This window comes from Gadus chalcogrammus, chromosome 17, assembly GCF_026213295.1.
Source record: "Gadus chalcogrammus isolate NIFS_2021 chromosome 17, NIFS_Gcha_1.0, whole genome shotgun sequence".
Taxonomy (NCBI): Eukaryota; Metazoa; Chordata; class Actinopteri; order Gadiformes; family Gadidae; genus Gadus; species Gadus chalcogrammus.
This window is the reverse complement of record NC_079428.1, coordinates 12,923,872-12,940,180: the sequence shown is the minus strand read 5'-3', so window position 1 is coordinate 12,940,180 and position 16,309 is coordinate 12,923,872. Positions and strand designations below refer to the sequence as shown.

The 16,309-nt window shown below is 47.8% G+C and overlaps 2 protein-coding genes across 2 annotated transcripts; both read right to left on the bottom strand.

Annotated features, from left to right (window-relative positions):
- Positions 1–1,768: 1,768 nt before the first annotated feature.
- On the bottom strand, positions 1,769–10,445 carry LOC130370263 (F-box only protein 41-like). Its single transcript, XM_056575975.1, has 16 exons — positions 10,168–10,445; positions 8,773–8,936; positions 8,030–8,590; positions 7,692–7,771; positions 7,427–7,499; positions 6,359–6,592; positions 6,125–6,195; positions 5,534–5,673; positions 5,226–5,437; positions 4,876–4,991; positions 4,465–4,617; positions 4,181–4,276; positions 3,019–3,137; positions 2,641–2,799; positions 2,302–2,411; positions 1,769–1,841 (listed from the first exon to the last, which is right to left on the bottom strand). Exons 2-16 carry the CDS (start codon positions 8,905–8,907, stop codon positions 1,785–1,787), a joined length of 2,316 nt encoding a protein of 771 aa, XP_056431950.1. The 5' UTR covers positions 8,908–8,936; positions 10,168–10,445; the 3' UTR covers positions 1,769–1,784.
- A 1,330-nt stretch (positions 10,446–11,775) lies between these two features.
- Positions 11,776–13,312, bottom strand: LOC130369693 (early growth response protein 4-like). Its single transcript, XM_056575182.1, has 2 exons — positions 13,186–13,312; positions 11,776–12,923 (listed from the first exon to the last, which is right to left on the bottom strand). Exons 1-2 carry the CDS (start codon positions 13,310–13,312, stop codon positions 11,776–11,778), a joined length of 1,275 nt encoding a protein of 424 aa, XP_056431157.1.
- Positions 13,313–16,309: the final 2,997 nt, after the last annotated feature.

The following is a 16,309-nucleotide window of genomic DNA, read 5'->3' as shown; positions in this document are numbered from 1 at the left end:
AGTAATATTTGACCTTATATTCACACAAGGACTATGTTTAAAAACCACCGACACAAGTGTTACTGGAACCCTTGTCCCCTGTGCTGCACTCAGCAGAGCTTACCACTGCACCACCAAGACACTGTAGCAAGAGGATTAGATTTTGTATTTGACATTATATTCACAGATTGACTGAAAATCAACCTACATAAGCAGGACTTGAACCCTGGTCCCCCAACATATTAATAAGCATGACTAACCACTGAAGCACCAGGACACTTGAAATAAAAAGGTTGGATTTTATATTTGATATTATATTCACACAATGACTGAAAAGCAACCTACATAAGCAGGACTTGAGCCCTGGTCTCCATCATCATCCCATCATCAGCATGCCTTACCAATGCTGCACCACCAAGACAATTAATATAAATGATTGGGATTTTATATTTGACATTATGATCAAACAATGACAATATGTGAACAGACACTTGGACAGAATGGTCAGATTTTATATTTGACATTCAATTCACACGACGACTTCCACCTTCGTTTTATTCACTCTAAGTGGTACTTTTTCCCATTGATACCAACGGTGGTGCCACCAACACCCAGTCCGTAACATTCATAATACTGCAAAGGGCTTTAATCAGTGGACGATTGGCTCAATCACCATCGTGTTTCCTCATTGGCAATAACTAACGTGGAAATCTTCGGGAGTGCGGAAATAAATTCACGTTAACAAAACGACCGACATTAGAGTGACTTGAACCTGCATCTATACGGCTGATAACCAATCACTTTCCCCACCATAGCAGCAGTCCATCATAAATGATGTGGTCCGAGGTCATAGCTTCTGGGGTGGGGCCCTCTACTGGTGACTAATGCCAATTGTCTTTTTCTGTTTTATGTTGCCTGTTTTTTAATGTATGTTTTATGCGGAACTATATGCTGCTGTCTTGGCCAGGACTCCCTTGTAAAAGAGATACTGAATCTCAAATGGGATTATTCCTCATAAAATAAAGGTTAAAGAAAAAGAAAAGAAAATATCACTTCGCTTTTTCCACGGGAACTTCAGTATAAAGATATATTATTTTTTGTTTAATATTAAAATCAGGAAGTCTTGCTGGGACCAAGTCTGTTTTTCAGGGGAGCCCTTAACAATCATATTATTTACACTCAATAGGTGGACAAAACCAAAACATATTAATTAATACATAATTGCTGTTATCAAACAGCAACTATGAGTGTTTATGAAGTTAATATAACTTAAAATGTATGTATTGTAAAAATGGATTATGTTAAGATAAATATATTAATTTGTTGTCAATAATTACTAATTAAATTGTAAGCAATGAATTATTAGTTAATATAAACCTATCCATGCCATTTCAACTGTTCCATGAATTTCTGGAGTGTATTCATCATTGTTATTTTGTGTTAAACTCATGGGTTTCATCCGATTAAATCGGTTGTATTGTTTTTTAAATTCCTGTGTTTCATTCCTTGGTTTCTCCCCTTTCCCCTGAAATGTTAAAGGCATCAGATCAACTAAAATCATCAGTTGTTAAATTCACCGAATAAATTAATTCAATAAACGATTGTCAGAAGAATGAGGAGAAATGATGTGAAACATTGAATAGAAACAAGACATTTATTACACTTATCATTGATAACCGATTGTCGTGTGTGTGTGTGTGTGTGTGTGTGTGTGTGTGTGTGTGTGTGTGTGTGTGTGTGTGTGTGTGTGTGTGTGTGTGTGTGTGTGTGTGTGTGTGTGTGTGTGTGTGTTTGTTTTGAAGAGTTCAGTATTCTTCTTTGACCTGCAGGATGCCACAAAGACCTGGAGACCTGGTTAGAACCTGAGACACACACACACACACACACACACACACACACACACACACACACACACACACACACACACACACACACACACACACACACACACACACACACACACACACACACACACACACACACACACACACACCATTGATCATCATTTAGTAGCTGGGTCCATTCATTAGTAGTATTATGTAAAGTACTGATTCATGCGTGTGTTGTGTGTCAATATAATTGACACACAAAAGTTGGACCAATACAATTATTGGTCCCAAATTTGCCAACTCCATTGGTCAGTTTCAAAGAAAGGGCGGCAAAATGTCTGTTGAGACAGACAGAGTGGATGTTGCATACATGCACATGAAGCAGTACGCTTAAAAATAGCGGAGCAGTATTCCTTTAAGACGTAGGGGTCAGGGATTGGGGGAAAGGTTTAAAGGGTGAGGGGTTAAGGGTTAAATGGTGGTTTGGGTCTACCTTAAGAGCCTCCAGGTTATCTCTGAACACGCTGTCCTCCTCAAGCGAACCTTCGTTAGCATGACTCTTCATCATCAGCACCACCATGGACCTGAGATTAACACATTTACCTACACACACGCGCGCGCACACACACACACACACACACACACACACACACACACACACACACACACACACACACACACACACACACACACACACACACACACACACACACACACACACACACACACACACACACACACACACAGTCGGGATTGTAGTTTGAAATGTACCTCTATTTTTTTTTTTGACAATGAGCAGCAATATAGCTACAATGTTGAGGGGGGCTCTTACTTTGAAAGTGCAGTATAGCTTCCTCAGTGATGGCAGTGTGTGTCAACGTCAAAGTCTCTAAGTTGGTGAGTCCGTTATTACAGAGCTCTGTCGCCACCTTCAGGTCGACCTTTGAAACGCACTCCAACTCCAGCTCTAGTAGACACACACAGCTGCGCACTGGACACACACACACACACACACACACACACACACACACACACACACACACACACACACACACACACACACACACACACACACACACACACACACACACACACACACACACACACACACACACACACACACACACACACACACACACAGTTCAGTTCCCTTCAACGTGCTAATGTTTTCGGTCCATTCTGACCAGTCGTGGCGGCTCCTCCTACTCACCCACAGCAGCCAATCCCTGAGCACCACACCCGGCCCCGCCCACGCTGAGGGAGCGCAGGTCCGGCCAACAGCGACCGATGGTCTGCAGGCTACGGTTGCCAAGGCGATGAGGCTGCTGGCTGGAGCACAAGATTCAAACAGGTCACACACAGTGTCTGTCTGACTGTCTGTAAGCCACTGGCCCGCGGGGCGACCACAGGACATTGCGATCCAGAGCACGGCGTCCTCGACCGGTCCACCCAGGACAGGAGGTCAGAAGTATGCCCTTCCACCGAGAGCTCTTCAGTGGTACATGGTGTGAGGCCAAGGACAGTGCGTGGTAATGAGCAGTGTTTAGTGGACCCACCTGGGGTTACGTGTTTAGGGATCTATCTAAGGTTTAGTGTTTAGTGGACCCACCTGGGGTTTAGTGTTTAGGGATCTATCTGAGGTTTAATGAACCTACCTGGTATTTAGTGTTAGTGAACCTACCTGGAGTTTAGTGTTTAGTGATCTACCTGGAGTTTAGTGTTTGGTGATCTACCTGGGGTTTAGTGTTTAGTGATCTACCTGGGGTTTAGTGATGTACCGGGGGTTTAGTGTTTAGTGATGTACCTGGGGTTTAGTGTTTAGTGATGTACCTGGGGTTTAGTGATGTACCGGGGGTTTAGTGTTTAGTGATGTACCTGGGGTTTAGTGTTTAGTGATGTACCGGGGGTTTAGTGTTTAGTGATGTACCGGGGGTTTAGTGTTTAGTGATGTACCTGGGGTTTAGGGTTTAGTGATGTGCCTGGGGTTTAGTGTTTAGTGATGTACCTGGGGTTTAGTGTTTAGTGATGTACCTGGGGTTTAGTGTTTAGTGATGTACCTGGGGTTTAGTGTTTAGTGATGTACCTGGGGTTTAGGGTTTAGTGATGTACCTGGGGTTTAGTGTTTAGTGATGTACCTGGGGTTTAGTGTTAGTGAACCTACCCCGGGCTTAGTGTTTACCTACCTGGGGTTTAGTGGTTAGTGAACCTACCTTGGGTTTAGTGGTTAGTGAACCTACCTTGGGTTTAGTGGTTAGTGAACCTACCTTGGGTTTAGTGATTAGTGAACCTACCTGGGGTTTAGTGATTAGTGAACCTACCTGGGGTTTAGTGATTAGTGAACCTACCTGGGGTTTAGTGATTAGTGAACCTACCTGGGGTTTAGGGGGGCGAACTTCAGGTGAGCTATGGTTCTGCAGCCGGCTCCCAGCGCCCACAAGACCTCCTGACCCACCCCCTCACCGGGACTCCTGTTCAGACAGCCAGGCAGACAGACAGACAGACATTTAGATTAAGAAACAGATGGACAGACAGACAGTTAGATGAAGAGACAGACAGACAGATAGACGAAGAGACAGACCAATAGGCTGACAGACAAACAGTAAGATGAAGAGAAAGACAGACAGGCAGACACTTAGATGAAGAAACAGACAGATACCTGTACGTGATGGTGTGTAGGTTGGGGGAGTAGCAGCTGGCCAGCCACAGGGACCTGTCTGTCAGCACATTGGAACACTGACAGACAGACAGGTAGAGCAGACTGCCCCCCGCTGAGCGTAAGACAGCCTCCACCCCTTCCTCCAGGCAGCCCCTGAGAGACAGACGGGTAGAAGGGGGCAGTCACAGTCTGTGGAGCTGCTGTGGAACGCCGTGAGTTTGACCCGGTTCAACAGTCAAGGGGAGACTGGACATTGTTCATGATGCATTGTTGACCCATAGCACGCAGCGTTATCATAGGGCCGTGTGGGAACAGCTACAACTGTTGGGCTGAGCACTCACACTTACACAACACGGCCACTTTAGATTTTGTTTCATGCATGTGTGTGGTGTGTACGCATGTGTGTGTTACCGTTTGAGGGTCTGGTAGTCCTCTCTGCTCTCTCCAGGTCGTCTGGTTCTGCTTCTCAGGTTCTTCAGAACCAGGGACCGGGTCTGTGTACACCACTGAGACAGGGTGACCAGGAACTACACACACACACACACACACACACACACACACACACACACACACACACACACACACACACACACACACACACACACACACACACACACACACACACACACACACACACACACATAAAGCTGATCATGGTGGGGGCGACGATGAGGAGGTTGATGAAGATGAAAGGGTGCCAGAGGTGATGATGAAAAAGAATATGGAAATGATGAAGATGACCACGAGGAAGGCTGCCCTACCTTGGTGGACACCGTGACGTTCTCCAGAAGTAGGCGTGTCCATACAGCCGGGTGCCTAGCAACGCACCTCCAATCAGTGCACACCTCAGCCGCATGCAGCAGGGAAGCAACGTCCAAATATGGGAAGACACAAAAAAGCCCCGCCCTCAACCGTAGAGTCTCCACCCCCAGGTAATGGGTGCTATGGCAACCATTAGAGGAGGGAGACAAATCTGTGGACCAGAAATTAAAAATAAGAAAAGAAGGTGATGGAAGCGCCACTTTTATTAACAAATAATTCTATAAATACATACGTCCAAACATCTTACCTGGTGCAGCAGTCCGTCTTATCATCTCAGGTGTGTTCCATATCTGCTCCTCATCGTCTTCGTCATCCTCTTCCTCCTCCTTCTCCTCCTCGGTACTGTGGTAACGATGGTAGCTGTTCACCCAGCGGTTCCCTCCAGCCCTGAAGACAGAAATAGAATACTACAGTTCAGGACTGGAGAATACTAGAGGAGATAGGAGAGAGGAGAGAAGAGAAGAGGAGGGGAGAGGAGAAGAGTGGAGAGGAGACGAGAGGAGAGGAGAGGAGAGGAGAGGAGAGGAGAGGAGGGAAGAGGAGAGGAGAGGAGAGGAGAGGAGAGGAGAGCAGAGGAGAAGAGGGGAGAGAAGAGGAGAGGAGAGGAGAGGAGAGGAGAGGAGAGGAGAGGAGAGGAGAGGAGAGGAGAGGAGAGGAGAGGAGAGCAGAGGAGAAGAGGGGAGAGGAGAGGAGAGGAGAGGAGAGGAGAGGAGAGAGGAGGGAAGAGGAGAGGAGAGGAGAGGAGAGAGGAGGGAAGAGGAGAGGAGAGGAGAGGAGAGAGGAGGGGGAGGAGGGGGGGAGGGGAAGGGGAGAGAGGAGGGAGGAGAGGAGAGAGTACCAGTCGTTGTATGGATGGTGGTTGTAGAGTTGGTCTCCAAGTCTATAAGATCCAGAAACACTGTAACTCCTCTACAGAGAGGAGAGAGGAGGGAGACGGAAAAACACATTCAGCTATCGAGACAAAACTGATTTTTGTATTTCATTTTGATCGTTTTTTGGAGTCATGTTTTAATTTGTAAACAGTGACACCGTACTTTTAACTTTTAGAGTCAAAAAGCTTTTCTGGATTCACCTGAGTTGCCATGGTTACCGGCGACCTGGCTCCAAGCATGTCCTCCACACTGCCATCCAAGCTCCGCCCTGCGCGACCCCACACAGGTGAGGAGACACCTCTGTGTGTGTGTCCTGGAGTGTGTGTGTATATCGGTGTGTGTACGTGTCGTTGCGGGTGCGTGTGACCGGGTGCGATCTGCAGCAGCTGTCTCTCTGCATGGTCGGCTCGATCGAGTAACGACTCCATAAACATCTGGAGGATGATAGCATAAATAATAAATCATCAGTTACGAGAGGTGAGTTACCTACTGAACGACAAGTGAGTTACCAGCTGAATGACAGGTGAGTAACCCTCCCAACGACAGATGAGTTAACCGCAGAACGACAGGTGAGTTACCCACCAAACGACAGGTGAGTTACCTGCTTAACGACAGGTGAGTAGGCAGCTGAACGACAGGTGGGTAACCCTCCCAACGACAGGTGAGTTACCCGCTTAACGACAGGTGAGTTACACACCAAACAACAGGTGAGTTACACACCAAACGACAGGTGAGTTAGCAGCTGAACGACAGGTGGGTAACCCTCCCAACGACAGGTGAGTTACCCGCTTAACGACAGGTGAGTTACACACCAAACGACAGGTGAGTTACCCGCTTAACGACAGGTGAGTTACACACCAAACGACAGGTGAGTTACCCGCTCAACGACAGGTGAGTTACCCGCTTAACGACAGGTGAGTTACACACCAAACGACAGGTGAGTTACCCGCTTAACGACAGGTGAGTTACACACCAAACGACAGGTGAGTTACCCGCTTAACGACAGGTGAGTTACCCGCTTAACGATAGGTGAGTTACACACCAAACGACAGGTGAGTTACACACCAAACGACAGGTGAGTTACCCGCTTAACGACAGGTGAGTTACACACCAAACGACAGGTGAGTTACACACCAAACGACAGGTGAGTTACCCGCTTAACGACAGGTGAGTTACACATCAAACGACAGGTGAGTTACACACCAAACGACAGGTGAGTTACCCGCTTAACGACAGGTGAGTTACCCGCTTAACGACAGGTGAGTTACCTGTAGTTTCATTTTAGCTTCTGCCTCCTTCTCTGCTGTATCTCTCAGGAACACCTGCACCTGATGCATATCCCTGCAACACACACACACACACACACACACACACACACACACACACACACACACACACACACACACACACACACACACACACACACACACACACACACACACACACACACACACACACACACAAATACTAAATATAATGATAAATGAAAGCAAAAAGGAGAAGTGTGTGTGTGTATTAAAGAGAGAGACAAACTGTTTTCGTTTGGCCAGTTCGTCCTCTTTTCCCTTCAGTTCTCGCTTTACTCCCTCCATCATCTCCATGGCGATGGAAGCCTATCATGAAATAATATTCTCAACATTAAATATCACCACAAACTCAAACTCACTACTTATGGGTGTAAGCTCAACTCAACTCAACTCAACTAATATTAAACTTACCTTAACTATGCTGAATTAAACTTATAAAATGAAGCTAAACCAAAGTTAGATTGAACTAAACTAACCTAAGCTAAACTAATATCAAACTAAGGTAATCCAAAATAATCTAAACTAATATAGGTCAACTGGAAGTCATTGTGTGATGTCACTCACCTGTCTGGACAGGTACGCCGCTCTCTCCTCCACTTCGTCCTTCTCTCTCACGAGACGTTCTCCCTTCCTCCTCTCTCGCTCTAGCTCCGCCTCTCTTTCCTGTAGCTCCGCCTTCAGGTGATGGACACGCCCCCTCACCCTCTCCTCCAACTCGGCTACGGCGGTGGCCACCTGCATGTCCAGCCTCAGCTCTAGTCTCTCTTCCAGGCCTGGCCCCACGGAGAAGCACTCCACTGGGGGATACCCCAACTCCAGCCCCAGGCTCCTCCTGAGGCCTATATGGTCCTCCAGAGCTAAAAAGGCAGTGGATGTGAGGCCTGTAGGGCTAGGCAGAGCCAGAGCCCTGGAGGGGTCCTGGGGGACTCCCAAAGAAGATCCTCCTGCGGCCCCTAACATCACCCTGAGAAGCTGGGTGGAGGCGGTGGAGGAGGCCAGGTCCAGACCGGCCAGAGGCAGGGGGTCTCTGGTGGACTCCATGCCCAGGGAGGAGCTCTGTCCCTGGGAGACAGTCGGACCAGGGAGGCGCAGGAGGAACCCTGGTGTAGAGCTCCTGGCACGCACCTCAGAGGACATGAAAGTACTTTTACAAGTTTGTGTGTGTGTGTGTGTGTGTGTGTGTGTGTGTGTGTGTGTGTGTGTGTGTGTGTGTGTGTGTGTGTGTGTGTGTGTGTGTGTGTGTGTGTGTGTGTGTGTGTGTGTGTGTGTGTGTGTCTGTGTGTCTGTGTGTCTGTGAGTGAGTCTACCTTGGATAGACCGAGCAGGGTCTGATAGGTGTGTGTGTTGACCAGGTGGTCTTGGAGGTCCAGGACGGAGTTGAAGGTCCCTTCTGATCCACAGCCTGGACATGAGAAGGTCTGGTCAGCTGCTGCTACCAGCATGCTCCAGCACCAGCACCTTCACGACAACCCTGCTACAAGTTATCATCTAGACTACAAGTTATAGTCTAGGGACTACAAGTTATCATCTAGGGACTACAAGTTATCATCTAGAGACTACAAGTAAAGCTCTAGGGACTAGAGGTTATCATCTTAGAGACTACAAGTTATCATCTAGAGACTACAAATGATCATCTAGGGACTACAAGTTATCATCTAGAGACTACAAGTTATCATCTATTTCGAGTTACACACTGATCTAGTTATCATCTAGCGATTTCGAGTTATCATCTAGAGACTACAAGTTATCATCTAGAGACTACAAGTAAAGATCTAGAGACTACAAGTTAGTTATCATAGAGACTACGTGTTGTAGAGACTACATGATAAAATCTATTGACTCAAGTTATCATCTAGACTTAATTTATCATCATTCTAGAGACTACAAATTATCTAGAGACTACAAGTAAACATTGAGAGACTACATGTTAACAGAGGGACAACATGTTATCATCTAGACCACAAGTTATTGTCTATAACCTACGAGTTAGCATAGAGTCTACACATCGTAGGGACTAGAAATAATCATAGAACTTGATCTTACATCTCGTGATTCTTCTAAAAGTGATCCTATATTGAGAAAATGTAGAAGCTTCAAAGCAATATGACGTCACATATTGTTGCTGCGCTGTCTCCATCTATATTCTAGAGAAGGATATATATTATTAATTTGCCTTCAATTCATATACAGTATGTGCATTGGTGTTTGTGTGAGTGTGTATGGGTGTGTGTAGGGGGGTGGTGGTTGAGGTGAGGAGTTAGAACAGCACTGACCTAGATACAAGAACACACCCAGGCACTACCCGACACACACACACGCACACACACACACCCACACACAATTGACTATTGAAGCGTCCTCTGCAGCGCCTACATGAGCTTTGTGCGCGCGTGTGTGTGTGTGTGTGTGTGTGTGTGTGTGTGTGTGTGTGTGTGTGTGTGTGTGTGTGTGTGTGTGTGTGTGTGTGTGTGTGTGTGTGTGTGTGTGTGTGTGTGTTGGAATTCAGATCGGCCTATGGATGGCTGAGCAGGAAGAAAGAGAAGTCTGGATATCTCTATCCCCATCTACACGTTTTTTTTCTCCTCTCTTGACCACACTGTAAACAGAGCCGGTACCGTTGCCAGCACAGTGACTCAGACAGAAATCGAACGGATCACGGATCTACCGAGCACGGTTAAAACCCGATATAAAAGCCGCCTCACCTGTGATTCCACCGCGGAATGGAGTCGATATTATCCGGTGTAAAAACTTCTGCCTTACCCGCCGAGCACCACCCGACCAGAATTTAGACCGTTGGCCTGCTGGCTTAATTCACATTAGATGATTCGCCCATATATCCGCACCCTGTCTGGCCTGGATGCACGGTATTCAGGTCCACTCCGGTACGGCCGTGTCTCTTAGAGCCGAGCCAAGCAGAGAACTGTCAACCGACTGGCCCGCGTGCTACATCATCCCTCCCTCCGGTAAAACTCTCCGCGCGCTGTGGCCGTGCAGCGTGCTAATGACGTGGCGCACGTGACCTGTCAGTTCCGCTTAGGAGGAGAGGAGAGGATATGAGAGGAGGGGAATGGAGGGGCGGGGAGAGGATGGGAGGGGAGAAGAGAGAAGAGAGAGGAGGGGGTCTCTACGGCAACAAGCCAGTCGCCAATTTGAGATATGATTGGCTGAAGTATTTGTGAATTATCCGAGAGAGCCTATGACATTGATTCTGCAGTTTCGCTTATTTAAATCTCTGAATCAATCCAGATGTACTGATGTACCGATGCAGGTGTGCAGATGGGTTGGTACAGATGTGAATTTATGCTAGACGGCTGAATAGAAGGACAACTCGTGTTTGGTACTTTGAACATCTGGTTTTATTCACATAAAGACCACAGGAAGTTGAGAAATGAAAAGAGAAGAGAACCACATCGACCAATATATAATAATATATCCATGCAGAATGATGGCTACTAAGATTGTCATTAAGATGCACAGCAATGTGTGCTACGTCACAGCTCAACTCAGAGCTGAGTTTAGGTGTTAAGTCCAACAGTCCAGACATGGCGGCCATTTTAGAATCATAATAATAACAATAATGATAATTATAATAAATAAATCATTATTATACTCTTCAAATATAACATACATGTCTTCACTTTGATTTCAGCCGTGCTGAAATAATTTATAATAAAATATTTTTAGAATAATTTCCATAATTTCCACAATGGGTTTGTAGAAAAATGAAATCTCTGTACAAATAAGTCAAGTTGTAGAAATATACATTCTGAGTGTTAAACAATCTTATACTTCAAGAGGTAGCAAGGGTCTATAAAAATATTCCTACAAAGTGTATCGCAGCGGTGCGAATATAAATTGACACAGGACATAAAACTACATTCTTCACTTGAGATCTCGAGCAAAAATCACAGAAATTGTACAACATTCTGACGTCAGTATCCACGTGTTGGAACATCTTTGAACACGTCATCATGCGTTAACGTCAAACAGCGATTACAGTCAACAGCAGTGAGTTAGTTTATCTACAATCACCCGCCGCCTCTCTGACCCAAGAATCCACTGCGCTGTCCTTGGTGCTGATGGGGACCCATGACGTCACCCCACCCCCCCCCCCCACCAGAACTCCCCCCAACCAACCCGTCTCTTTAACCGTGTCCGTGCGGGTCGTCGGAGACGTGCTCGTGGACCAGAGTTTCATCCGCGGGCCTTTCAAACTCCGCGTGAAAACGCGCGGACGCGCCTCTTTTTCAAACAGCCAATCAGCTGACGTCTTAATCTTTTGAACGACCGACTCCTCGAGCCTAGTCCGTTTAGACGCCCCCGGGCGCGCTGAACGCCATCGAGTACGCGGCCATCATCTGTGCGCGCAGTTGCTGCTTGACGTGCACGCGCCCGTGCCTTTTCTTCTCGTCGCTGCGAGCGAAGCGCTTGCCGCAGACGTCGCACGAGAATGGCTTCTCCCCCGTGTGCGTGCGCGTGTGCGTGGTGAGGTGGTCGCTGCGGCTGAAGCTGCGCGCGCATATCGTGCACTGGAACGGCTTCTGTCCGGTGTGAATGCGCACGTGGCGGTTGAGCTCGTCCGAGCGGGAGAAGCGGCGCTCGCAGCCCTGCACGCAGCACGGGAACGGCTTCACCTTGACGGCGCTCGTGGCTTTCCTGGCTCTGCCCGAGACCTTGGCGGCCCCCGCGGTCTGCGCGTTGACGATGTTGGGCATCGGGAACGCGCCGGGCAGGAGGGAGGAAAGGAGGAAGGCGTCAAGGGTGAAGGGGAGGGCGGCAGGCGGGAGGGACAGCGCGAGGCCGCAGGGCGTGGGCTCCGTCTTGATGACGGGTCGGTTAATGACGTAGTCAGCGGAGTCTCCTCCGTTCACGCCGGGGACTGACATCAGACTCTTCAGCCACTCCTCCAGGGCCAGCGGCTCCTGTTTGATCTCTTGAGCCAGGGACGGAACGTCTCCCGCGGCCGCCTCGCTCCCGACCAGCGACTCCAGAAACTCCGCCACGTCCACCTGTTGCTCGAGCGCCGCGAGCGGGAGCAGCGGCTCGGTGGCGGACTGCAGCCCGGTATAGCCGGTCCCCGGGAGCTGCACGCAGCCACTGCCGCCGCCGCAGCTGGAGGCCTGGAACTCGCTCTTCACCACCAGCAGGGCCGGGGGGGACCCGGGGGAGGACGCGCAGGGGCCGGGGTCGGCAACGCTGCCGTAGCCCGCGGGCACGCATGTCGGTTGGAGTGATGGCGGAGAGGAGGCGGGATGATGCTCGAGCTCGCTGCAGACGCCCACTATCTCGGTGATCATGTTGAGGATGGCGTCCGCGCTGCTGCTCAGCTCCGCCGCCGGCTCGGAGGAGGCGAAGAAGGCCGCGGAGGAGGCGAGTGACGGGGAGAGGGTGTCCGAGGAGCAGTCGCTGAGGTCGGAGAAGAAGTCCGAGTCGGAGGCGTCGGTCCCCGGGGAGAAGGCTGGAGGAGGAGGGGGCCGTTAGTGGTGTTGCATAACAATAATAATCACTGCCTTCCCACACAAACACACACACTCAAACACACAAAACGCAAGCACACACACAGATACGCAAACACAGATGCAAACGCACACACACGCGCACAAATGTTTGAATTAATCGTTCATAAACGATTATGCGTGGCACTTGCATCACTGTATACATGTGAGCAACATGTGATAAAATATCCACGTGCACTTTGAAACTTTATGAGGCGCACGTACCTTGGGAGAAGGGCGAGCTCGTGTCACATTCACTGTGGTCCCCGAGGCTGGAGCCCACGCTGTCCACCCAGGCGCTGCACGCGCCCTCCAACTCCGACAGGAAGCTGTCCTCGCGCTCCAGAAGCATGATCACGGTGCAGATGCTCGTGTTGAACCCAATGATTAATTAGAGCCCAAATGTCCTCAGAAAATACAGTGAGATATTAATCCACGAGTCCGGTATAAACAAATGAAGTGTTGGAGTTTTAATGATGACGATAATAATAATAATAGTCGCTGAACCGTTGGTTATAGATCCGTTAGTCGTTGTTCCGTGAGAGGACTCGGCGCAGGGAGAGTCTGATGCTCCGTTCATCCACTCAGTCCTTTTTATACTCTCCGTCTCCTAGGTAACTCCTGGCTGCAGTCATTGGTGGATATCAGTGCGAGGGATTCCCCCCGCTGCGAGCTTCGTAGGTGCCCAAACATGGGCACATCCGGAAGTGACGACGGTGTCCCCCTACCATATAAGGACAGGCGGGAGAGCGACGTAGAGACGGGGTTTCCTCCAAGAACGTTCACTGCGACAACAGCGAGGCCGCTCTGGCTCGAGACCAGGGGCTCGCGGAGCTCAAGAAGCGCTTATTACGCAACTATGGCGCGCGCGGTATAATGCTCCAGTGCAGCGTGCAACCGGTGCAAATCGTCGAGGCACATTAAAGAAACGGTCATTTCATCTGAACATTTCTGCAAAGACAGACCGACACACGGACAGACACACGGACAGGCAGATAGACAGCTTCGGTGCACGCGCGTGCACGTGGCTGCAGGCTTTACTGCAGCGAGCGCGCAGCCGTGGGCGGTTTGTCATCAGGTTTCAAAACAGGAGACGCAGACAGCTCCGCAGTATAGAGGGAGGAGGGGGGAAGAGGAGGCAGGGGAGGAAGAGGGGGTTGTTTTGGTACTGGAACAACAACGCGCCCAAGTATTCCCTTCAATTTGTGTGCGGGTGGTAGGGAAGGAGGGAGGGAGGGGAGAGAGAGAGAGAGAGAGAGAGAGAGAGAGAGAGAGAGAGAGAGAGAGAGAGAGAGAGAGAGAGAGAGAGAGAGAGAGAGAGAGAGAGAGAGAGAGAGAGAGAGAGAGAGAGACAGAGAGAGAGAGAGAGAGAGAGAGAGAGAGAGAGAGAGAGAGAGAGAGAGAGAGAGAGACAGAGACAGAGAGAGAGAGAGAAAGAGAGAGAGACCTACAGCAATATTAGTCTAAATGTAACATTCCGAAACACTGGTCGTGACGTAATCACCATAGAAACGGGAGAGAGAACCCCGTGGTCGGAATTAGGTCGCATGTTACGTAAATTACCGTTTTTACTTTGGTACTGCAGAACGAGTTTGCATGAAACACGACGTTTTGTGTTTACGGTGCAATTTCCATCAGAGGACTTAACAGTATGGCTCGAGCGCAAACACATACACAAATACACACACACGGACACACACGCACACGCACACACACACACACACACACACACACACACACACACACACACACACACACACACACATACACACGCACACACACACACACACACACACACACACACACACACACACACACACACACACACACACACACACACACACACACACATGACACACACACACACACACACACACACACACACACACACACACACACACACACACACACACACACACACACACACACACACACACACACACACACACACACACACACACACACACACACACACACACACACACACACACAGATGTGTCGGTCACATAGACCGACGGATAAATTGAGTTATGGCTAAAGAGTGTTATAGAGATAATAGATAAATAGAGATATATGGATAAATAGATAAATAGATATATAAATAGATACATATGTACATACATACATACATACATACATACATACATACATACATACATACATACATACATACATACATACATACATACATACATAGTATACATACATACATACATACATACATACATACATACATACATACATACATACATACATACATACATACATACATACATACATAGAAATATAGATCATAATGATGATATAGACTGCGAAGAAATTAAACGCAATTAGCGTATTCTGACCACCAGGGGGTAGTAGGGTAACACTCTATCTGCATAGTCCAGAGTTCAGTATCAGTTGTGTAGCAGTTGAGCATCATCATTGTCTCAAATCACTCTCAGTCGAACCTCAGTCGGCATGTCAACGTTGTGTGAGTGACACTCAATAGATTTATCAAGAACATAGCACGTATATCCAATATTGCGTTGTCTGACTATTAACTGAGTGTATAACTAACAACGTGTCAACTTTACATGTCAAACTTGACATGTTTGAAATATTGGTTGAGAGTAGTCAAATGAGGCATGATAACCTGTCTCAATATAGAAAGTTGCTGTTCACTTGACATGTTGTTGTAAATGTATGTTGTTATGTAAATGTTATGTAAAGCAAACTCAGACAACACTTAATTGAATAAATGTGGATAACTTCTTGGTAACCTTATTGGGTCTCCTTACATAATGTGTTCATGTCATTTGAGACACTAAACTAAGTCACAATATTGATAATCGATTAGTAATGAACTCTGGACTATCCAGGAAAAGTGTTGCCATTACTTGGAGTGTACTTCAAAGGAAAAATTATACTTGCAAAATTACATTTGTTAATTCGATTTTAACTAAAATGTCAACCCAACACAGGGCGCATACATATGTAACAAGGTCAGACTCTAATAACACACACACAGGCACACACAAACACACACACACACACACACACACACACACACACACACACACACACACACACACACACACACACACACACACACACACACACACACACATACACAAACAAACATACACACACACTCAATGAGGTTGTTATGCTGACAAACCACAATCAGTAACAAGGTCGAGTGACAAGGGCATAGCACACACACACACCAATGCACACAAACACACACACACACACACACACACACACACACACACACACACACACACACACACACACACACACACACACACACACACACACACACACACACACACAGTTGTCCAGCTTCGGGTGTTTTACTCCCAGC